A 24354-nucleotide genomic window follows, 5' to 3' on the forward strand; every position below is an offset into this window, starting at 1 on the left:
CGAGTGCTATACCCTCATAAAGGCGGCCTGAACGAGATGTATAATGTTGGCATATAAAATACATTTGCCAGAAGGTCTCAAGTTTGGAAAAACTTGGCGCGAAATTGAAAAAGGTGATTTGATAAAATGACAAGAGGTATTGTATGTATTTAATACATTTCATTGCGAAAGCTTCAATCAGTGTCATCAGTGCGAGGGGTCAAATATGCTTAAACTATGCTTCTACTGTCACCTAAACTTTATTAGTAGCAAAGTTAGGTTCACAATGCACGGTTTTAAATATTCTGAGCAATAGAAGCCAGTATTTCGGTGTAAAACAATACAACGTTTCGCAAGGTTTAAATATATGTATATCAGTCCGACAGTAATAACAGAAAGACAGGATCATTGTAATCTAATGTGAGTTTCCTGCTGTAAGATTGTGTAATTTTTTCAACAAGTTGTAATTACTTTTAAAAACAACAAGAACACGGTTTTACGATCTTTGTTAACTCCCACACGTACGTCACAATCGACCTTGTCCGGTTCTTCGAATTCGGGACAATGAAAATCGCGTCATTACCATTGTGACAGCGCCCCGAGCAACGAACATTGTGGAACACGTTTTTTTAACAACAACCGGTAGGAAGTTTGGCCGCGGAAGACATGTATGAGAAACTTTGAGGTGTAAAGAACATAAAAAGTCACGTTTTTGTGGGTGTTGTTCTGGTTTTTGTATAGTTCTGATTTTAGTAGAGTTTAAAAGGGTTTATTACAAGGGTGGTCATACAGGACAAATCTTTATCAGGTTATTGTCTAGATTCGTAATCTTTTGCACTCGGCAATTTCAGAGAGAAGTTTGCATTTTTTTAGGCACTGCAAAAGTTTTGGGCGATTTTTTTTGTAATTTGATTGCGAAATTTCAGACAGGGTGGCATAAATCAACAAAAAACACTCAGAATATAGTTTTTGTTGTAGTAAGTTGCAAAAAACACGGCAGGGTAGCTAAGTGGTAAGTTATAAATCCATTTTATTGTGTGGGTTATGATGCTGCAATGAAAAACCTAATGCTTCGTTAACAAACATTGACGTTTAGACTAGGGTTACCAGAGGTCCAGGATTTCCCTGTCAAGCCCGCAATTTGGGCGTAAAATCTATGTCCGGAAATAATTTTTAAAAACACTCCTAATGTCCTAAATTTTACGCCAAGCAGCTTAACCCACAGTAGTTTCCGAGGGGCTAAAAAGTTTGCATTATAACGGTTGTCAGTGCTGATTTTGACGTACGGCGCACCTTACAACGTACATTCATGCGTATACGCGTCTTTAAAACTAACAATACTCTGTTAAAAGAACAAGATCTTGTAAAACTTTCTGTATTGTGACTTATTTAGACACAAAACTAAGCTTTATATCGCTGTGATAGTAACGATATTTCATTAAAAATGGCACTGTTTTGGTTGGTAACGTTTAACAACAGACCATAAATTGTATTGTAACTCAACTTTAAATTTTTCCCCAAGCCGATATGGCAACCCTATAGTTTTGTTACACTTTCTGCACCAAACCTTTTAGGCTATAATTGTTTCGTATTGTGCAGATGCAGACTTTATGAAAACTTACTTCTGTGGTAATCAGGGGTTTTCCCACTTGCACAGACTATTTAAATAACAATCAGACTATAACCATATAGACCAGTGGTTCTCAAACTCGGTTTTCGGGGCCGCATGCGGCTCCCAACTACTTATTTTGCGGCTCGCACCAGACCTCAGAAAACCACCAAACATTGCTATTTTAGCTTTCAAAGTCATCTTCTTCAGTGATTTTCTAAAGGTTTCATTTTTTGCGGCTCCCTACACACTTAAAAAATACCATTTGGCCCCGACAATAAAAAAGTTTGAGAACCACTGATATAGACAATAAAATAGATTAATTTATGACAGATATGCACGCGACTCTAGGAAATTGAGACGGTTCAACTTAAGTTTAATGCATTCAAAAGGTTAATTTATTTTGGATCCTGTGAAAGGCATGGTGAGGCAGTCATGAGTGTAGGCTATTAGCAAAGTAAGAGATATGTTTCTGAACATGTCTGAATAAAAAACAGATAAATTTGAAATAATAAGTTGGCAGGTTTCAGATTTCTCATAATCTAGAATGTTTGATAGCGTAAACCTTCTAAACAATAAATAAAAGTTTGCTGAAAAAATACTTATTGTTGCTGAAGACATCTAGCCATATAAGTACTATGATTTAAAAGCGGGTAAATCTGATTTTAAGATGAGTAAAAGCGAGAAAAAGAGGTGTTCTCACGCAAGTTTAGAATTGATTCATCACAGTAATAACACACAGGTGTGTAAGTTGATTTTCTCCTAATAGTAGGCTATTGCTTGTTTCAAAACAATCGCTTACACTTGACACCATTTTTTATGAAGTTTTAGTGCTACATATGAACAGAAATTAGAAACCAGTTTCTGGCGGTAAACAATGACGCGTTTGTTTACTAATTGCAAAAAGTTAGCAAACATAGATACAGAAAGATGTGTGTTGCATGTCAACAGTGTATTTGCCGATATATACATATTTGTATATACCACACAGACATAGTAAAACATTTGAACAAGTAACTTTCGGCCAGTTTGTTAAAGTTTTCTCGTTCTTAATAAAACCTGTTGGTGATTCTTTTATCGAAACGTCCTAGGTTGAAACCTAATGTAAAGGGCCTTGCGTATAAGTTCAATGTATTGTTTTCCATATAGTTGGAATAGGTTTTGGCAGCACAAAAGCTTTCCAAAATTATACGTTACTTAAAGGAGGACAATGGAGCCGTTCTTGTTTTGATTATTCTCAAACGCTCTGTGACGTAATAAGCAACTGCATGTACACCGATCACGACTTGCGTGACGTCATGCTTGGCACGAGTGGTGGTTATTTTTCGCGACGACGTCGGGATTGCAAGAAATGCACTGACGTATAGGGGGAAGGTTCTTCTGAGAAAGATACGCAAAAAAAGGTTCGTGCTTGTGGAACCCCTAAATGGTTTGCCAGTGTCACAGGATTTGTTGTGGTTTAAATTGGTGATTCAGTTCATAAGAGAAAAGGTTTAGGACACACGACAATTCAAGCGTGTTTCTCTTATTGGTTGACAATGATTTATTGTTACGACAGAAGTGTTGTTGTGATAGTGACAGTTTATACTTTATAGTAAAGTGTTTATAGCCTTGTATACGGCAGTTTAGCTTTTTAAATCTTACGTGAGGCGTGATTGTTATTTTTAAAATGCAACAACTATATAAAAGTGCTTTAAAATTACACATTTAATAACCACTGATGAAATTGTGCAGTATTCAGCTTTTAAAATTCCACTGCGAGCATTGATATGTTAGATTTTTATATAAGCAGTGATGTTCATTTGTTATAAACGACTTCAGTGGTAGGTGTGTTAAGAAACTTTTTGGGTCATGTGTTTTAAACTTCGATATTATGCAAAGAAAGTACTCACTTTTTTACATTGGTTTTCAATAATGTCAGGTTTTTATTACGGTTGCCATTTTAAGTATTGGAGTGCTTTAAAATTTAAATAAGCAGATAATACAAAAAAATTAATAATTGGTAAAAAACGTTGTTGTATTATCCTAATAAATATTTTTTTTCGTGTTTCAGTTTCATCAGCAACTTAGCAAACCAAATTGATTTCAAAATGTCGCAACAGACAACAAGCGTTGTCCCGCAAAATGCAACGGTCGTTGTCCCACGAGTTTTGGTAAATGGGGGGAATTTTAGTCCAGAGGAGATACTTAGGTTCCTTAATAGCTTGACATCCACCACAAAACCCGTTACTACGTCACCGGTTACGTCACCATTGCCAGAAACCACTACACCAGTGATGACCCAAGACCTTACAACCACGCCTTCGGTTATTCAAGTCACAGAAAACAGCACTGTATTTGTTTCAACTGATGCTCAAACACAAATGACTTCAAGCAATACCACAATGCTTGAGACAACAACCAATGACGTCATGACCTCTAGTCTCGGCGCCGTCGCAACAAGCAACGCAACTTCGTCCCCAGCGGTTACCACGGGTTTTACCAGCACCTTGGCTAGCAAAGGAACGCCAGAAAATATTCATCGGTTCTACCCGGTTTACTGCTCCAAGTCAACTGCACAAGATTGTTTGAGTACAGAGCTGAAATCTTGCGATCAATGCAGTCAACCCTGCGCCGCGGCCTTTCTCGCTGTTGTTGTTATACTTGCCGTTTTCGTCTTGCTTGCGAATGCCGTGGTTCTTCTGGTGGTCCGGAACAAAAAGCGCAAGGGCAAGATCGAGAATATGGATCTGCATCGCGTCTCCCTTGCCATTGCAGATATATTAACAGGTGATTTAAGTTTTTTTTACACTCAGAATTTGGGTCATGAAGTTTTTCGAAGCCTGTGTATTTTGATCAGCCAAATTCTTTCGACAAACTTGCGCCCAAGCATGCATTATATGTCTTTGACAATTTGAAGTCCTTTTTGGCGGCTTTCCTACCAGAAAAGTCAATATATTAAAGAGAAAACGCACAAAAATATACAATATTGCTGCGTATTGGTTTCATGTAACAACTACATAAAAACAACAATCAAAATGTACGCATCTTTCAACCAACGCGTTCTCTTTTTAGGCGTTCAGCTGCTGATAGTGCCTGCTTACAACTTCGCATGGGTGATGAACTCGACTACTCTGGACAACCTAGTGATCCAAACCCAATACCGTGATTCTCCTGCGGCAAAATTCGGTGGAATCTTTTTCGTCCTCTCTTACACTGCTTCATTGTTCAATCTCCTCTACCTAACTGCACAGCGTCTGTATGCATTTGTTCGCCCAATTCATTACAAGCTGCAGCGGGAAAGAAGCATCTGTATCGGATTGATTGTCATGTGGGGCCTTGCTGTTATAACTTCTACTGTTCCAGGTATGTAAAGAACTTGAGGTTGTATGTTCAAGTCCCGCGCCCGCCTTTTCTATTTTAGTGAGCAAATGAATTGAGTAAAGTTAACTTGAGTTTGATACCACTGGTACTAAGTACGATAAGACAACCAAATTTCAAAACAAAGGCAAATATTCGTTTCCCATGAAATTTAATTCTATAAACTGGTGCTTAGCCACAGCGTGTACATCTAATGTTGTTTACAGTGTGCTTAAGGAGCTTGTGTGTATGTCCAGGCCTATAAAAATCCATACACCATATAAACTGTGTGAGCACGGCTTTTATACATCTAATGTTGCTCACAGTGGTATTTAGTGCATTTCGGAAGCTTATGCGCGTGCCCAGACACATGAAAATCTATGCTGTGCATAAACTGGTGTGTAGCCACAGCGTGCAAATCTAATGTTACTCACACTAGCCCTCACTGTACTCTAGGAGGGTGTGCGCGTTCCCGCATAAATAAAAACAGTAATAAATGACGTTACTAAACAAAAGAAACTTGTTGTTTTCGCAGCTTGGCTTCCTGGTGACCTGGTGTTCGGTTTTTCACCCAGCACATTTCTTTTCTATCCATCACAAACTGAAAACTCGAACATTGGAACGGTTTCAGCGCTCCTGGCTGTCATGTATTTCCTTCCCTACTTTCTTACGGTAAGTTTTGTTTCAACTCCAAGACGAATCACGTGAAAGTCGTACGTTAGGTGCAATGGTGTACACAGTCTGTAACTTTTTAATGCGCAAAAATAACGATTACAAAATTTGACAAAGAAAAAGAATCAGTTTTTTGATTGCTTTTAGGACACCAAATACAATAAATTTATGGTTCAAATTTAGGCATGTTTTAGTGTAGTTGGAATGATAAAATGAGTTACTGTTAACATAGCCTATATAAGAGCCAATATGTGTTTATCATTGAAAACAACAACAACAAAATTATTAGTTTCTATGTTTGTCTCCAACTTTTAAAGGCATTTTAAGTAAACTAAGGCCCCAAATAAAATAAAGAAAAGGAGATTCGTTAAAATTACCCTCCAGAAAAAGTAGTTGCTTTCCGAAAAAATGCGATTCACATTTTCATGGCACGACAGTTCAATCGCAAATGTGAAGCTAAATTTAGTTAAGTCGTGTAAGGATCGAATCTTTACCGCGAAAACCAGGAACAAAATGTGATGTAGTTTTTGTCAGGACATGCACATCCCTTTAATATACGTCAAACCGGCTGAAATAAACAGACGATTGGCTGAAACCGTTTTCTGACTCGGATCTAAGAGATTGACTTTACGTCTATGTTTGGGATAATGTACATTAATATTAGACGTGCTATAGCTTTAATTGGATGAAAATTCAACTAACCGATTTTAAAGTAACAGATAGAAATACTTTTTTGCAAATTGATTTTGGAACTATACATGCAACTAAATGATGTTTCCAATATTTGTTATTTGCTTCCAGTAAAAACTTATCTTTTGGGCAAATACCCAGAAATGTAAAATATGCAGAAAGGTATATAAACTTGCTGCCCATAATCCAAAAGATGGTTGCCTTTGGTTTATTTTGCGTTTCAGTAATTTTTTACTTCCACGACTAAAAATTATTATGTCCCGATGTATACCGCGTTCATTCCAGTTTTCAAACGGTTAATTCAAATATTTTACAAGCATTTTACTTTTTGCTAAAAAACAACCACATCTATTTGTCATGTATTTTGAAACACTTGTATGTTTTCATCAGGTGGTTATGATCATCGCATCTGCTTGTATTGTATCACAACATTTGAAACGAGCTTCTAAAGCACGAAGTTCATACTCTGCACCCAAAGACGAAAATTCCACCAACGGAGAAATCCAATTTTTCGTCACTTCGGTCTTAATGGTTGTTGGATTTACCCTGACTTCAGGTTTGAACTTAATACTGTTAATGTTACTTATGTATAGGCCTCGTGGAAATGTCCGCATTAAAAACTTTCAGAAAAAAATAAAACCAAGCAAAAATGAAACTGTACAGAAAAAACAGCAATAAAATTTTATGTTTTGTGACCATTATTCGAAAAAACACTGACAAATTAACAAAAATATAACTTTCTAAGTGCTTGGACATAGTGAATGCATTGTTAATATGATATACTAACATTTGAATTGATATTTTTCATTGTATTGTTGTACACAGGATGTTAATTTCTGTCATTTCTTGCGTCGGCAAACACATTTATGCCCATATATTTAACGATAAAAAAGTAAAAAAAATGATAAAAAATAAAAGAAACCAAATAATAAAAATAAACTTTAAAGACAAAGTTTGTAGCGTTTGATTTCTTTTACCCTATTATTTCACGATTTTCTTTTAATTTCCAGTGCCAGCCCTTGGAGTCGTGATTTACCAATACGTCACCGGAAGTTTGGATAGCGACCTCGCTTACGTCATATGCTTCTACGTCAGCATGGCAAACAGGTACAGAGCTAGGGTGGCGTGAGAATTTTGGGGTGGTGAACTTTAGGGCAAAACCGTTCCAACTTATTTGGGCTGTGCGAGTTTGCGTTCATCGAAATCTTATCACGATACTTCAAAATGGCACGTTAAAGTAATCGGAGATATTTTACCCACAACCTGAAGAGTGACAGTGAACAAAACGTTTGTACAAAAATGTTATTCAAGTGTGATTAATTCACTTTGAGAATGCATAGCATATATGTTTTGTTAAGGTCTTACCGTTGTCAGACACAACTTATTACAAAACACACTTACCTGAACTAAGCTTGTTTGCAAACCTTTATAAAGCAAACAAGCATGCATGTATATGAGTGATTTTGTTACCATAAGCAATAAAATAAAAAAATACGAGAAAGTTAAAGAAACATTGGACAGACGATAAAATAGAGAACTCTAAAAAACGGTAATAAACAAGCATTTATGTATGAGTGATTTTGTTACAAAACTAAAGCGAGTCGCAAGAAAAAAAACTAAAATATGATATAGTTTAAGAAGCAGTGGGCAGACAATTAAATTAGAAAACTTTAAATAACGATAATAAGACACACTTTGTCTGAAGTGGAAATTGGTCGTTGTTGGATTAAATCAGCTTCAATTTCTCGAATCATATTTGAATTCAGTTTTAACATTGCTTTGTGTATTTTTTACAGTTTGGTGAACGTCCTGGTGTACAGTATGAGGGACACTAAGTTCAGAAACTCAGTCAAGGAGATCTTCTGTGGAGCCTGCACCGAATATAAAATGGAGAAAGGAGTTTTGTCGAAGCGAAAGCGCGTCAAGAGCGCATCAGAAAGTTTCACCAACACTGGGACGACATCTAACGGCCACCGAAAGCACTCTACCAAAACCGGCTAATGGCGCACTAACATTACCAAAGCGCGTATTGTCTTGGGTAAAAAACACCATGCCACTTGATTATGCCCATGAGCTTGACTTACCAAGGAGCATTTCCATCTTATGACTGTTAATATTGGTATTTAAAAGCATGCGTTAAACGTTTTTAAAAAAGAGAAGTAGTGTCGAGTATTAAGGAATTATTTTTGCATAAACTTAAATTGTGGATTTCGTTACCGCTACTGTAAAGCAAAAATTTATGCGCTGTTTATTGTGTAAACTTCGCGTTATATTTTGCAAGTGTATTTATTACTTCAATTTAGGTATTGAATTAATGCATGCACCTGTATAATGTTTGTCAAAAGTGCAGAAGAAATGCGTTTTGTTACAAAAAAATTACTACGCTTAAAAAATTATTTATTAATGTTTGTAAAAAAACCTAGCGACTGGTAAAAAGAGTCGCTCTAAAAATAATGTCTCCTTTGAACTATCTAAATATTTTTTTGAACAATTTTAGTAGTTCTTTATTTTCCACGTTAAATTGTTTCTTCACAGTTTTCGCTATGCTGCATTTGTCAACAGTTTTCTATCACTTGTGTTTGGTGAAAAAGTTTCTGAACATTTAATTTTTATGTAATTGTACAAAATAAAAGCGAAAAAGGAAGACGGTTTATTAAATACTTTCTCAACGATTGGAAATGCTCAGAAGGCAACAAATTTTTTTTTAGAGCAGCAAGTGTACAATGGGGCCAATAAATTTGCTAGCAACACAACATGTCCAAATCTTACTCAGTTTGTATGTTATAAACTAGATCTTATTAAAAAAACTGAAATTTAAGTTTAATGGTTAAACATAAATTTTACAAGAACGTAAACAAGACAAAAGTAAATTTATCCTGCAGAAAAAAACAAACCAGTGGACAACAAAAAAAGGATATTAAAGCAGTGCGATCAAATAACAATCTATTGAAAAGTTGAAATTGCGTTTTGGATAAGCTCAAAACTACCAGAACAAAAATAACAAATTGATGGTGTGTTTTGGAATCCATTCAACCTTTGCACATTGCGTGTTTTCTACAGATATGAAATGTTTACAAAGACGTTGACAAAAATACATTCTGAGGAAATAAGGGTATATTCTAACTAAAACGCGCGTTTTGGGATAAACTCAAAACTTGCATAACAAAAATATGAAGTTGATGCTGTGTTTAGGCATCCATTCAACTTTTGCACATTGGGTGTTTTTTACTTACGTGAAACGCAATGCTTGGCCATTTCATTTTCTTATCACAGTATTTACATTTCACTTTCGCCGATGAATGGCTGGCCATGTGACGGGTGACCTTGTATTTTCTTGCAAACGTCTTATCGCAGACAGTACACTGGTGTGGTTTAAGCCGGAGGTGAACTGATGACACGTGTTCGTCGAGCATGCCTTGGAGTCGAAACCGTTTTTCGCAAAGATTACATCGGTACGGTTTTTCACCAGTGTGAACACCCATGTGTATTGCAAGCAGACAAGCCTGGGCAAACCGCTTGTCACATATTGTACATGGATATTTGTTTGGGTTTTTATGCTTCATGGCAATATGGCTGTCCAGTACAGACTTTGTGTTGAACACTTTGTCACAAATGTCACATTTTACGCTTACTGGATAGTGCACGTTCTTCATATGTGTAGATAAAGTGTTGGAGGCGGCGTATGCCTTACCGCAAGCGGTACATCTGTATGGCTTTAACTTGCGATGTATAGATGATATATGCTTGCGACAGTCCTGTTTTGTCACAAAATATTTCTCACAAAGATGACACTGAAATGGTTTCTCACCAGTATGTGAACGCATATGGGTGACCAAATGGTTAGGAAAAGCCCATGTTTTTCCGCAAATCTTACATATGTGCGGGCGTTTTTTCTCATGCACAACTGCTACATGTTGTTGAAGCTTTGCTTTTATCACATACCGCTTATCACACTGTGTACATGCGTATGGCCTCTCTCCAGAGTGGACTCTTTGATGGTGGACTTTCAGTACACACGGCTTAGGAAAACATTTCTTGCAAATTTCACATGTGTATGGGCGCACTTTGAGATGAACAAACTTCATGTGAATTTTCATACCACTTTTGGTGGCAAATTTACGTTTGCACTTAGGACAAGGCACAAGCACTTCAAGATGAGTCTTCAAATGACGACCCAAAATACTTTTGTTTGTAAATGTTAACTCACAGTGTTCACATTTCACAGGTTTTGAAGTTTTTCTCTGATTAGTGTCTTTAGTCTTGCAAGTCACAGAATTTTGCAAATTGACTTTATTGCCAACCAGTTTATTGCTTTTATGTCTTTTTGGTTGCTTAGGTGTTAATTTCCCCACACTACCAACATCATTTTTGCCTTTTTCTGCATATGATACCTCATTTTGATTATTGTTTGAGGCAGGTACATGACTCTTTCCAGTTTTACTTTTTAATTTGGCAGAATCCACTACCTTGTTTTTAAACTGCGTTGTTGGTGGTTCTGACTGTTTCTTGTGATCCAACTTTGTCTTGTGCTTCGCAACAAACCAGTTATCTTCAAAAAAGTCCAGATTTTTTGGTTTCACCGTCCGTCTAGATCTCTTTATTCGATCATAAATGGTCTCCAAATGTTCAACTGAAAGAAAAAGTTATGTATCTTTTATCATTACCTTTTATCAGTCATTTAATGTTTGTTTTTGTGTATATATAAATTTTAAATTAATTATAAATAGAAATATTAAAGCACAAAATAGTTAAACAGTACAAAAGTACTATAAGGCAGCATGAATATCAAAGCCTAACATTAAACAAAAAAGTTCAATAAAACATAACCTATATTCAATTGTAATATATATATCTGGGTAAATGTACAGGCACTTGGTAAACAGTTACAAATACAATTTGTGTTTGAATTTCTGCTTCTAAAGCATGTATTATGAGTGGATTATGTTAAGTCTTATTGGCCTGAAGTAGTCCAATATGTTTGTTATCATATGCAACTGTTGTCACAATCATTTAGACTTATCCTCTGGTGACTTGTTATGATTATGTAATTTACTACACAGTCTGTAATAGGAGTTTGCAATTGTATTTTTAAAAAGAAAATATCCAGCAACATTTAGGACAAGAAAGCATAAACAAAACTTACCTTGTGGTGAGGAATTTTGCCCTGTTTTGTCAAACTCCATTTCAATGCCATTAATATTTTCCAATTTGACAATTGATAGAATGCTGCTGTTTTGTGCAACAACATTTGGTTGAATGTCCATTTTGGGCTAATTCAATGATTGAATGATGGTTTGACTTCACACAAAATTTTAAATCTAAGAAGAGAAAATGCAATTTCTAAATTTGTGTAAAACTTTGTGGAAAATACACAAGATTTTACAACAAGCCAATTTATGTCAAAATTTTTATGTCATTTTTACAAATATGAATCCTATTTTTAATGATTAAAATAATTGCCCAAATAGATGTAAAAAGCAATATCACTGATGATGGCATGAACATTTGCCAAAATTTTTGAACAATAAAGCATGTTGCTTATTCTGTCTATTTGCGACGTTATAATCCTTAGTGTTCCAATGTATAATTTACATCAATGAACTTTTAAGTTTTTTTTCAATATATGACATAAGTTACTGCACTTTTATCATTTAGATTCATCTTACCAGAATCCAGGTCTGTCAATGGTTTGGTAAAACAAACAATATTAAATTCAAATTGTGTTGAATTTTCGCAAATCGTACATAAATAGTTGATGACCTGTTTTTTGTTTTATTCAACACTAATTTAACATGATATTTCACACCACCGTAGCAACTAGATTAGGTCCGAAAACATTTCAATGCAAATTAAATGTTTTGCTGCCAATGCTTGACATTCTACTTCTACACAATACACATGTCGATAATTCCTCCTAACTGCGGGAAATTCCCATAATCTAACAACCTATTTCCCCTCTTTTTTAGAATACTTTCAAATATCACACTTTCAAATAATCCAAATCTTATTTCATTACAGATAAATGTCAAGATACGTTTTTAATATCATTTTTATTTGTGAACCAGCGATGTTTTTTTCATTAAAATCGCAAGCAAGACAAATGTATTTTCTCCTTAAGTCCGACGGCTTCGGTTTTATTTGCTATTGGCTTTCTTTATTAAACATGTAGTATTCTATACCGAAAGCAACAGCATAGCAAATGTCTAACCAGGTTTATGTAAAACAAAATTTGAAATTTGCACGAAAGGCAAAACCGAAAGTCTGATAGGCTTATGCAAAGCAAAATGTCACTTTCGAAACAAAGCGTTGAGAATTTCGTCAACACCTCTTTCGCTTAACCACATGGCGCCGTGTGTAACGCCTTCTTTTTGTACGTGTACAGTATCGCCCTGCCACTGATTACAAGCAGACAAGCTTTCCCGGCTTACAGTACCATCGCCATCGGTAAAAACCACCTTAGGCTGTTCATCAGCGAAGTTGCGGCCCTCGAAATGCAATTCGTTTTCTGTAGATATCCCAGCACCATGTAGGCAGAATGTAGGAACCCCTGGATGTGGAGGCATTACACTCGGTCTTGTAAGGCTGTTGATCTCCATGACATGCCGGTATAACTGCGACGATCCCCGTAAAGTCTCAAGCATGTCTGAAACATCGTTGGCAGTCATCGTGTAGTTTCTGTCATCAGTGTAAACCAGCGGTTTGCTCCAAATTAGCGGACTAGGCAACATCAAGTAGGCTTTAGAACAAGAAATGCAAGTTAAAATATTGTCGAAAACTAAAGCATTGGTTTTTAACATCTAATTCTTAACCAAGCTTAAATTATTAACCAGCTTAACCAATTAAATGTTCCACCAACATTTAAACTATTTCTCCAACAATAAGAAGCAATATTGCCCAGAAACGTAGCCTATGTTGTATTGTATGACTAAAGTTAACAAGTTCGATGGGCTTCTGCTTTATTAAGCAATGTTTGACTTTTGTGAGAAAAAATGTTAAAGCTTGACAACATTTTTTGATTGTTAACAAAAACTAAAGAATAATGCACATGTATGCAATGAAAGGCACAAAGGTGTGATATTTTATATGTAGAAAGCAAGTAAAAAATGGCACTAACGTTTGTTCTGCGAAATTGGTTTGTAAGTTATTATCACATATGTATTACTTGATTCGTAGGTGACTTGCGCTTTCCTGACCACTAGCGGATCGACAAAGTTGATGTGAAGGTTGTATCCTGACGTCACAGAGAGAAGCGACGCAGCCGATCCTCCCCAGGGAGCAGATACGGTGATGCAAGAGTCGATAAACTTGTCCTGCAAATTGAAAAGCAGACAATAAAATTTATTTTGTAAACTTTATGGATTTTAAACTTTCGAAGGTAAACTTTTTTGAAAATTTAAGAGTGATGCCAAAAAGATGACAATGGATTCGAAAGGAATTTTTTTGAGTCAATTTAATTGTACTGTCAATTTGTCAAATTTGTTACTGTTTAACGCTTGTGTTCTGTTATTTGAGTATTGATTGAGTTCTTTATACAGGGTATGTTCTGCCTTGGGATCGCAACGGACCGAACAAACTGGCTGGCTACACCCACTTGCAAAAGCGGTGGTTATGCAGGTTCTTCTGGTGAAATAAAGCCCCAGGGTTTCGCATATTTTACGGTATAGCTGTGATTTGAAAGTTTTGTAGATTTTTTAAGAGTTTATCGGTTAAACAAATGTCCTACCTTCCATTCCTTGGTTTGTTGATTTAGAAACCAAACTGAATATAATCCTCCCATGCTATGAGAGATTAGCGATACAGGGGAATCCCCGTTCAAGTGGTACGTTTCTTCAACAAGAAGTTTCAATCTGTTTGCAAAGCAAGAAACAAAGTAAGGTAATTTGAAAGCGGTTTTAAAATATGTTTAGCTAGTTATGATACTGTGGGTGACATGTCTAGGAATGCTTAAACGTTTTGGTATAAAAATGTATAGAAACAAATCTGAAACCTTTGAAAGTAGTTTACATCTGATCCCATACTGAAACGAAAATCGTACGGAGCACCACGGATGGATACGTCCCGCTCATAGCCCAGATGTAAAAGCCCTGTCAAAATAAACAAAAAAACATGAAACATAAAACCCCATTTAAAAACAACAACGTACTTTGGATGATGTGCATGAAACCTGCTATAAGTGCAACGCACAAATCCCCATGCGTTTGTAGCCAGTTAGCAAAAAATTTCAAAAACAAAATATTATTCGTCAGTGGTCAATTTCACATTCCTTTTTTTATCAGCAGTATTTATTATCATATAATAATATAGTATATAATATAGCTTTTATTTCAGCAATGAGAGACTACATGTAAAACCGTCCCTTGGGGTATAATTTGAAGTTTGGCATCAAAACACCAAGTATAGTATGCGTTGCCAATGCGGTCTCTAATGGCAGGATCTCTGGCCTAGTTTGCACAAACAGGTTCTGCTAAAACAACTTAGCAGCAAATACAGCGGCAAAAAAATCTCTCCTGAGGTTTACAACAGGGAGAAATGTTTGAGGGCAAAACAGTTCAGCACTTTTAACCGCAATCTCAAAGGATTTAAAGAACAACAACGTTTAAGCATTATAACTTGCCAACCTACTTTTTATCAAAGCAGCCGCGTTGGTACCGATGTTAAATAGGAAATATGCGAGCCAACTGTGGTCCATGTATTCTACAGAGCTTGCCGTTCCAAACCCAACCACTCTAGTCCGAGTGCCGGCTGGAGCACTACTGATGTTTGTCTCTGGGTCGAAGGTCAAACGAAGGTCATTGATCAGGCAGGGGAGCCTGGTGGGAAACATTTCCTAGAGAATTTTTTGCATGATAAACAAATTGATACACAATCTGGCTTTGGCCATGGCATAAAAGTGACTGACCGTTACATTCCATTTAAGTTAATGTGTCAAATATGGCTTACAAAAGTGTATACAGTAGGGAATATTGATTTTACCTTAACGTTAAGCCATGCTCGGAACCAGTCTTTGTGTCGTGGACATCCGCTTCCGTCATCGGATTCTCTTTTTACTTCTGCTTCGATAATGCTTGCTCCTGTTCCCGGGATAATAATTACGGGCGGACCTGTTTAATATAAGAGTTTAACCACCAATAAAGCATAGGGCTTGCAACTAGATTTTTGTAAGCCAAATTCCTTAGCAGCTTACTCATCAAAAAAGAACAGAAAAAGAAACAAACACAGTAGCCTACCATGCAGAAACACAGTATCCCAAAAGTTGTTTCCCTGTCCTTATTATGCGCTTTTTTGCTATGAATCGGCTTTGTTTAAAAAAATACCGTACACACAGCTTTGTGTCGCTATTTATTTACTTCACAAAAAACGTAAAACTTACCCTTTCGTCTTATCCTTGCGTTCGCCTTGGATAATTGGCCGTGGCAGATGACGATAATTAGAATAACTAATAGCCAAAGCTGTTTCATGACTTTTTGTTTTAGGCACAACACGTTGTAGAAGCAATTGAATTCCCTATTCTGGCACTGTAGTGCTGAAATTAGTGAAAAAGGACCGCAAGTGCCTGTCCTTTCTTCTGGCAACAAAAATACGCTTTCCCGGGGGAGCACAAAAAAGAAAAAAGTACTTTTTCTTAAATGAAATTTTAAAAAATCTTTGCCACCAAAACTCAACGAAAAAGAGAAAATCGAATTTCCCAGAAAGATGTAACAAATTTGATCGATTTTCTCTATTTTTTACGAAATTAACAACAAGAAAATCATAACTAACCGAAAAAAAGAAAATAATGTCCATAATGTATGCACAAATAATAATGATTTCTATGTGACTGCGTGAAGGTGACTTTGATTTCACATCTGCTCTGGGAAGTAAAAAAAACGACAACAAAAGAAGGCAACTAATTGGTTTTCTAAAAGAGCTGCTTGCTTTTATTGATTGTTTGTTTAAACTTGCAGTTTGTAAGTTTTTGTGTTAGTGCAAATGTAAAACGTTAAGCATTTTAAGTGTTGTTAAGTAATCGAGCTATTTTTTTTTTACCGTTCAACGTTTGTCGTCTATAGCTTTTGTACTGCATTACTTTAAAAACTTAGAATAGTGTGTTTAAGTTTCTAAATTGTGTTAAATTTTAAGATGTTATGTATTTTAATTAAGTTGTCCGTAATCGTCTTCCAATTGGTGTTGTGTAATAGTCTTCAATGCTGTTTTGTTACTCCAAAGAACAGCAAAGTATGTCCAACACCAGATTTTGTTTTTTGAGAAGAATAGGTATTGTGTCAAAATTTTATTCTGATGTTGGTTATGATTTCAGAGATATTGTGATTGTTGGCTGGTTTCTTTCTGGTTTTTCCTACTACTTTTGCATCATATAATTCAAGGCTTTAGTTTTGTGTGACTTTGTTAAAATTTCACAAGCAACTATTGCCTGTGTCTTTAACATCATTTGGTTGACCAGTGGATTTACCTCTTGCGACTAACAAACTTATTTTTTAACACGTTTTGCAGGCTCAAACACAAAAGTTTGCTTCAAAAAAATCAAATTATATGTTTAAATGTGATGGGTTGGACTGGTTTGGTGACAAATAAGTTCAAAGGTCTTAGCATTGTCATGTACACCTGTATTTTACCATTAATTAGGTCCCAATACCTATAATAAGAGTAGACATTTTTTTGCTCAGACAAGCAAACAGTATTTTTAACAAACTACTTTTTTTCAGGGATGATTGACATAGGTTAAGGGGTTGATTTTATGTCTGTCAATTTTCATTCTAAGCTTGGTCGGCTTTTTACGACCTTGCAGCCACCACTGTTTCTAAGTAGAATGTTTTCTGTGATGAACTATGGGCGAGTTGTGGCACGAGCACTCGTAAACTCAGTGTGTCCGGGAGATCTCGAACATATTCCTATTGTGTCTGTGTTTCCTCGCAGAGCTTTACAAAGAGAAATTCATTCTTCACCAACCACAGGTAAGGATTTTTTTTTTCGTTGAGATTGGATGGAAAAATAGGGATGGTACTAAATACTGCATAATACTGCATGGTATTCCGCTTAGAGTACTCTGCATGGTGTGTGAAATGTGAGAATACAAGCCCCTCCAAGGTTAATTAGACCAAATTCTAGTGTTATTTTAATTACAAACCCATGTGATAACATGCGGTATCATGTGGTATTTAGTACCACTGGAAAAATAACCATCTAAAACATTTTTTTTGTTCAAATTTGTTTTACACCTTCAAGAATATTTGTTGCAGTTGTGCAAGAAAAGACAGCAATGCATACATAAGTGGTACAGTGCTTTTAAGCTATATATATATGTGTTTGGTTTATTAAGTGTAATGTATACAACCAACACTAGTGTTAGGCAAGTCCCTTTGAATTGGTAGCTAAATGATGTGTCTAATAATTTGAAGAATTAGGAACATTAACCCTTTGTATATTTGCAGCACCTGCTCAACCTTTTCCATGTCGTATTGTGTCAGCAGCATGTGGTTTTTCAAAACTTGATTCCCCATCTAAAAACAGCAGGAGGGTCCCCCCAGCGGCTGTGCCACATCTTGACAAGCGAGTATTTGGGGATGATGCTTGTTTCATTTCCTACCACAAGGCATCAGAAGTTTGGGGTAAATGTTAGCTTGGTAATATTTAGGGAAATGTTTATATCAACAGTGCTTCTAAATTGTTGATATACCAGCTTGCATTGTGATTGTGGACAACAGCAAGCAAACAATGCACATGTCCAATCTAGGTGACTTGGAGTTTAGGGTGGTTAGAAAGGGCGAAGTTGTGCTTGCTCTATTGAACAGAAACATTTTCTTAAAGTACTGCTAAACAGTGCTTCTAAATTTGTATCTTCAAGGTCACATAGGTGTCCTGTTAATGTCCAGGACAAATTGTCACTTATGCTGCATTATTAAAGAGTGTTAAAATATTAAGTGATATACCAGTGTTACCTTAAGGTGGTAACCATAAAGGGCCACCAAACATGGATCAAAAGCTTATGGTCCACTGACAAGAAAACTTATCAGACTGTTTCACAACTGTGGTTATCAGTAAAAGATTTAAGGTTTCAATTTGTTATCTGTCAAGGACAATGAATAAACTGAGCAAAAAAATCAGAGCCAGTATATTTTTGTAAAACATAACGACGTTTCAAAAATATTGTCATCATCAGGTTATAAGAAATAAAAACGACAGAAGGCATGCAACTGGGTAAAAAAGTGCGACACAAAATGAATAAACTGCTTAGTATATTAGCATATGAAAACAAACAACTAGTTATAGTGCAAACGGTCCTTCCATGATATACACAAATTCAAGATATTTAACAGTATATACATGTTTTAAATACAAATTGTTATGAACAGGTGTGGCTGATGGAGTTGGAGGATGGAGGGCCTATGGAGTTGACCCATCATTATTTTCTAAAAAACTAATGGATGCCTGTGAAATGTTGGTCAAAACTGGTCGATTTCTGCCTGAACAACCAGCAGATTTGCTTGCTTCAGGATATCAAGAACTTCTTGAGGACAAGAAGCCATTAGTTGGTAAGTTATAGAAATATTTTGCTGGTACTATTTTTTATTGGCAAAAACCTTGAATGCTAAATGACGGTATTTTTAGCCCTTTAACAAAATGTTGAACTGTTATAATTAGTGTTGATGTACTAAAATGGACATGCACCAAATAATGTGCCTATAAATTTCATTTTGTAATATTATTTTTACAAACAACTAGAATGCAAATTCTCAAAAACACATTTTTGTATTTTCTCATGTTAATGCCTGGGTTTCAACCTTGTACTTGTAGCAGCATGGTTTCCAATAACCAAGACTTTTAATTAGGCCACCACTGTTTGTTACAATTTGCTACCGGTAGTGCGTTACTTTGTATCACAAAGTGTCATATGCACTTTGTGTCAAGCTGTGACATCACTTATGTATTGTTGTTGTGTTTTTGCATCACCACCCACCGATGGCACATATTATGCTGTAATTTCCTGTTGTATTAAATTGCTCACCTAGAATACATAAAGCTATTTCGGGTAAAATATGTTGGACTTTCTACAGATTAAAGTTTCATACTTTGTATATATCTGGCTTCCACATTTGTATGCATCCCCCTTAATATTGCCCCACAGGCTGGGGTGTTATGAGTAGTTTGTTTAAGCCTCAATTTTCCATGGGATATGACCAACGACCTTCCTGTCTACGCGGCATACAAACCATGGCGGGGTGTAATGGCATATCACCACTTAACCCTTGAATAGCAGTTCTACCCTGCCTTGCCATTTATGTCCATTAGTATTTGGAAGTTACAACCTAGGCCAAACTTAATGCGCTTCATTATATTCTGATGGCCCAGCAAGAAAACTTGAACAGTCTATGTGCGTTTTTAAATATAAAAAGTCTTACTTATCTGTTAGGTTGCCATTATGAAATGCTATTAAATCTACTTCTACTTTACATGTTTAATGAATACATTGAATTCATGAACTTAATGTTACATAACAGGCAGCAGCACAGCTTGCATTATGATTGTGGACAAAAGCAAGCAGACAATGCACACGGCAAACCTTGGTGATTCGGGGTTTAGGGTGGTTAGAAAGGGGGAAGTGGTGCATCGCTCTATTGAACAGCAACACTTCTTTAATACGCCTTATCAACTTTCCATAACGCCTGAAGATAGCAGGGCTGAAATGGTTCATGACAGGTACAACATTATTAATATCTTTTCGGACTAAATATTACTTCAATTGCACCAGAACTTATTTAATGTTCCTTTGTGGGTTTAAAGTACTGCAACTAGTCTTATTTAATAGTTCATTATCTTAACTTGATGAATTATTTTATTCATAAACATTACTGCCAAAGTGTTGGTGTGTGTGAAATACATCATGCAGACGTTTCAATAATATATGTTGTCATCATCAGTGCAGGTTGTCAATCGAGCTGCACTGATGATGACAACAGAGATTGTATACACCAGTACTTTGGCAGTTATGTTTATAAATAAATTACTTTTCAAATCTGTATGTAGTGTTTCTTGATGGATTAATTATGTTTTATAGATGGATTAATTGTCTGCCTTGCTTCTATATTACTATACTTCATCCATTTTCACATGGTTTAATAAGATTCAATTTAATTAATGAGGCATTGTATACAACTGGGAGTTTCATGTCAACCAGTAGTTTTCAGCAGTAATGTCAACTCTTACTTTTACACAGAGCTGAAGATTCTGACACCGCGACCTTCGACCTTCAATTGGGGGATTTAATCTTGACAGCCACTGATGGTTTGTTCGACAACATGCCTGACAGCGAAATATTAAAGAAGTTATCAGAACTTAAGGTAGAAGATTTTCATAAAACCACCTCCTTAGTTTATTTCCAAAACGCTACTTAACAAATTTTGTTACTAATGCTCGCTGGAAGGTAAAAGTATTTATATAACAGTAAACCTTGGTTGAATTGGAATCAGTTAATCCGGATCTTCGCCTAATTCAAATGATTTGTAATGTGGAAAGGCTTTAACTAATCAACATTGGTTAATCTGGATCCCTGCCTAATCCAGACAATTTTTATGGTCCGATGGGCCCTGATTAATCAAGGTTTTATCAACTGATTAATGAACTGTATATTCGCTATCATTGTTTGCCAAGGTTGGCACGCGAGGTGGTTTTTCATGGCACGCCAACCGATTTGCCTGTTTATATTGGAGTAACATTTTAACCTGTTACACTGCTTGTTCATAGTTTTTATCATGCCATTGTTGTAAAATTCAGCCGTATATGTACAAAACACTCTGCTTTCTTTTTATTATTGTTATCTGCTGGCATGAACCACTATTATGTAGAAAAACGTCGGCGCGCGAAGCCATTACCACAAGGAAATAACAAGTAAATTGGCACGCGTCGCCTAAAAGGTTGTCGACCCCTGGACTAGTAGATAACAAAGTTATTTGTATTTGTTAAAAATATGTGTAACTTTACTTGCTCCATAATGCATGTTGTGACATTTGCATAGTTTTACTAAAATTTTTGCTTTTCAGGATAACAAGTATGAAAGCATCAAACAGACAGCTTGGAGTATTGCTGAACATGCAAGAGATCTTTCATTTGATCCAGATTACCTTTCCCCATTTGCCAAACAAGCCAGAAGGAGTGGAATGAATGTTATAGGTCAGTTTAATACTTCCAACAGTCATTTATTATTTGCAGGCTAATGTGGTAGAATGTATTGGTGCCAGGATTAAACCAACATCCAAAATTGTTACTTAATTTGGGTAGTGCCATGTAATTTGCCTGTAAAGTCTAAACAATTACATTCCTACAGTGGCCATTATAAGTAAAATACTGTTTTCGCACCATAGCCAAACCCTATACGTACGTGTGCAAAAAACTGGGCTGTCTGATTAAAGTTGGTCTAAATTTATTGCTGATGATGCTGTGAAATGTGTTGAATTTTTGGCAATGTGCAGATTTCTAATCATCCATAATGTTTCATAATCCTGCAACTTTTTGTTATACAGGTGGAAAACCTGACGATATAACAGTTTTGCTATCTATGGTCACTGGGGATTGATTTTACTTTCAATCAAACAAGTTTTCATGTTTGAAACATTGGACAGGCAGTTCGCCGTGAAAGGTTCTTGCCACCCAAGTGGCATTGGATGGTTTATCTGTCTGCAGGCGCTTTTTTAATTATTTTTTTCTTTTGTTCTGCTCTTTTCAAAAGCTTATGTTGCACAGCCTGCCACTTAAAAACAGAAGGTACAATTGGGTGCACAGACATTAAGTAAGAAATATGGCAGAAACATACTCGCTTATTCTTTCTATTCCTAAAGGACAAATAAAGAGGGGTTACAAAAAAACGTAGTGGGGTTTGTAAAATACGAAACTGGGTATTCATTCCATCCTAGTAAATGGTAGCTGTGTATTTGGTTTAATATAACATAAAGTGGGTTAATCAGTTAGTGGGAAGTCTTGTTATCTAGTGGTAGACGTTTGGTCCCCTATAGGTTTTTTAATTTTTAAAACCGTAATCATTGTTTTTGACTGAACACATTTTTTATCAGACCTTCTGTTCCTTCTAGTTAAAACAATCAGAAATATCACAAAAATAGCAACACTGCCCTTAAAGCTTGTTCTGAAGCAGAAAACGTTGTTACACTAGCTGTAAGCTAACGACACACCTAGTTTATCCCATATTGTTTTATTGTGTACGTTTCATATTGTTTGTTTGTTTTCTTATTGTTTCTCTTGCTTTCTAGCTGGTGACAACTTAGCAATTAAGCTCTGCTTTTCTGTATGCCGGTGTATAACATTTACTTAACACAACTGTCTGATTTTCAAGACAGCTCTGGCTCTTGACCACATTGTATAACCTATAGGTCAAGTGTTTGTTGTGCAATCGTAACATTCATTTTCAAAAGAAAAATTGTTTTCTTTTAGGGTTATTTTGGCAATTTGATCGTTTTGTTGATGTTTATTATTTCTTTACACCAAGAGAACCACAAAAATACTTGCAGATTAAAAAAAGGTCACAAAATTAAATGAGATCACATTTGTCCATATATGGTTAAGTGTCCTAATAAAGAAAAAAAATTGTATCTGTACAAAACTGCAAGAGTTTCAGTAGTACAATTACTAACTGATATTTTGGCAAAACATATGCTGTTTTAGTCATAAAGGCATAAACGTGACTATTTTTGATTTTGATTCAAGCGGCAAATGTTGTGTGGTTTGATTTTTAACATGAAACCCTTTGTGTGTTGTGCCGTTACACTGTGAAGTTGAGTGTGATATTCTAATATTGATGACGACCTGCGTAGTTCTGTGTTGTCGTTCACAAAATATTACACAACTGGTTCTTCACACAAATTTTCAGCTTGCATTGATACCTCAATTAGGGCAACCGTTCTTATAGTAATGTTGCTTTAAATAATCCAAATTAATTTAATTGTTTGTGAATTAGAAATGCTTTCATAATTATTGATACATATGTAATTCATACATATCCCAATTTGGGTTCTTTTTTGAGTTTGTGGACATGCAAAATTGAAGCCAGCTATTCCACCATCATTTAGTTCTTGATTGTTTTAGATTCGTGCTTTGTGTATTGCAACTCACTTTGAAAAACTGTTTGTAAAGTATGGAATGTTTCCAAATAAACCACTTTTCAGTGATTTTGTGATGTTTTGAGTATGGGATCAGTGAATAAGAATAACATGACACCGTGTAACAAAGAAGTTTTACATATTGATTCTGTACTCGTTGTATACTTTACATTCAATGCAAGAATTTTATGATCCATCTATTGTGTTTAAAACACCTGGCCAAAGCAAACACTGTTTTTGTTGAAGTAGCCCTCACAACTCCGGTACATAGATGTGCCACATCAGTTATGAGGATACTGAGGGTGGGTTATGTAAGTGTGACTAATTTCTGTTTGTATATGATAAAATATGGAACACCACTTAGAAACAGTTTTATTCTCTTAAAAATATAAATTTACATTTTTCTTGTCCATGATTTTCAATCTCTTAACCTGCCAAAATGTCCCTTATTGTTGCATCAATTACATCACCGGCTAAAAAGGTAAATGTGATAAAAAAAAGTGGTTGCACTGTTAAAGTTTTCTATATTTTACAGAATTTGTGTTTAGCAACTTTCTGTCTGGTAATCTCAGTTACAGTAAAGTTTTAAGTGTAAAACTGTATGCTTATTCATTTAAGGCAAACAGATCATTTAACCTGCAGAGTGCATGACTAAGCTTCATAAAAATCATAAAAAATCTTTCGGCGTTATGATTCGACTTTTTCACCCTTGGTCATCTCACAATTCAGAAAAACTAAGAATTACTTTGTCACAAGCAGTTTTGGCTTTGCTACAATGAAAACCTGTCCACAAGATGCAAAACCTTTAATAGGAAGCTTCAGCAAAACAGTGTTTTTTTAGAAGCACACATCAGTATATTTTTGATCTTACCTATTTCACACTTAATTTACATAAAACAGTTAAGTTTTTTTAAAGGACTACATTGTATTTGCAAATCTTAGTGAACTCTTAATTACACATGC

General features: G+C 35.7%; 4 protein-coding genes across 4 annotated transcripts; 2 read left to right on the forward strand and 2 right to left on the reverse strand.

Moving 5' to 3' along the window:
- The first annotated feature begins 2704 nt into the window (after positions 1-2704).
- On the forward strand, positions 2705-8933 carry LOC145213646 (melatonin receptor type 1C-like). Its single transcript, XM_080082006.1, has 7 exons — positions 2705-2991; positions 3642-4357; positions 4643-4933; positions 5463-5599; positions 6680-6845; positions 7300-7396; positions 8086-8933. The coding sequence occupies exons 2-7, from the start codon at positions 3679-3681 to the stop codon at positions 8288-8290; spliced, it is 1575 nt and encodes a 524-aa protein (XP_079938132.1). The 5' UTR covers positions 2705-2991; positions 3642-3678; the 3' UTR covers positions 8291-8933.
- On the reverse strand, positions 8922-12193 carry LOC145213647 (uncharacterized). Its single transcript, XM_080082007.1, has 3 exons — positions 11956-12193; positions 11433-11607; positions 8922-10919 (listed from the first exon to the last, which is right to left on the reverse strand). The coding sequence occupies exons 2-3, from the start codon at positions 11551-11553 to the stop codon at positions 9490-9492; spliced, it is 1551 nt and encodes a 516-aa protein (XP_079938133.1). The 5' UTR covers positions 11554-11607; positions 11956-12193; the 3' UTR covers positions 8922-9489.
- A 119-nt stretch (positions 12194-12312) lies between these two features.
- LOC145213648 (lysosomal phospholipase A and acyltransferase-like) lies at positions 12313-15876 on the reverse strand. Its single transcript, XM_080082008.1, has 7 exons — positions 15660-15876; positions 15263-15390; positions 14912-15116; positions 14277-14373; positions 14013-14136; positions 13452-13599; positions 12313-13025 (listed from the first exon to the last, which is right to left on the reverse strand). Exons 1-7 carry the CDS (start codon positions 15745-15747, stop codon positions 12577-12579), a joined length of 1239 nt encoding a protein of 412 aa, XP_079938134.1. The 5' UTR covers positions 15748-15876; the 3' UTR covers positions 12313-12576.
- A 1096-nt stretch (positions 15877-16972) lies between these two features.
- LOC145214411 (protein phosphatase PTC7 homolog) lies at positions 16973-23460 on the forward strand. Its single transcript, XM_080082927.1, has 7 exons — positions 16973-17241; positions 17719-17895; positions 18640-18819; positions 19786-19984; positions 20502-20625; positions 21325-21454; positions 21805-23460. The coding sequence occupies exons 1-7, from the start codon at positions 17025-17027 to the stop codon at positions 21855-21857; spliced, it is 1080 nt and encodes a 359-aa protein (XP_079939053.1). The 5' UTR covers positions 16973-17024; the 3' UTR covers positions 21858-23460.
- The last annotated feature ends 894 nt before the right edge of the window (positions 23461-24354 follow it).

Source organism: Phallusia mammillata, chromosome 2 (genome assembly GCF_965637545.1).
Source record: "Phallusia mammillata chromosome 2, kaPhaMamm4.hap1.1, whole genome shotgun sequence".
Lineage (NCBI taxonomy): Eukaryota > Metazoa > Chordata > Ascidiacea > Phlebobranchia > Ascidiidae > Phallusia > Phallusia mammillata.

Excerpts from the sequence above, each read along its gene's own strand:
- LOC145213646 (XM_080082006.1), top strand. The coding sequence starts at position 3,679 with ATGTCGCAACAGACAACAAGCGTTGTCCCGCAAAATGCAACGGTCGTT. Across the intron at positions 4,358-4,642 it reads CATTGCAGATATATTAACAG|GCGTTCAGCTGCTGATAGTG; the intron begins GTGATTTAAGTT and ends TTCTCTTTTTAG. Across the intron at positions 4,934-5,462 it reads TATAACTTCTACTGTTCCAG|CTTGGCTTCCTGGTGACCTG; the intron begins GTATGTAAAGAA and ends TTGTTTTCGCAG.
- LOC145213647 (XM_080082007.1), bottom strand. The coding sequence starts at position 11,553 with ATGGACATTCAACCAAATGTTGTTGCACAAAACAGCAGCATTCTATCA. Across the intron at positions 10,920-11,432 it reads GCAAAATTCCTCACCACAAG|TTGAACATTTGGAGACCATT; the intron begins GTAAGTTTTGTT and ends TTTTTCTTTCAG.
- LOC145213648 (XM_080082008.1), bottom strand. The coding sequence starts at position 15,747 with ATGAAACAGCTTTGGCTATTAGTTATTCTAATTATCGTCATCTGCCAC. Across the intron at positions 15,117-15,262 it reads GAGCATGGCTTAACGTTAAG|GAAATGTTTCCCACCAGGCT; the intron begins GTAAAATCAATA and ends AAAATTCTCTAG. Across the intron at positions 13,026-13,451 it reads GCAAGTCACCTACGAATCAA|CCTACTTGATGTTGCCTAGT; the intron begins GTAATACATATG and ends CTTGTTCTAAAG.
- LOC145214411 (XM_080082927.1), top strand. The coding sequence starts at position 17,025 with ATGTCTGTCAATTTTCATTCTAAGCTTGGTCGGCTTTTTACGACCTTG. Across the intron at positions 17,896-18,639 it reads CAAGGCATCAGAAGTTTGGG|GTGTGGCTGATGGAGTTGGA; the intron begins GTAAATGTTAGC and ends TGTTATGAACAG. Across the intron at positions 19,985-20,501 it reads GCTGAAATGGTTCATGACAG|AGCTGAAGATTCTGACACCG; the intron begins GTACAACATTAT and ends ACTTTTACACAG.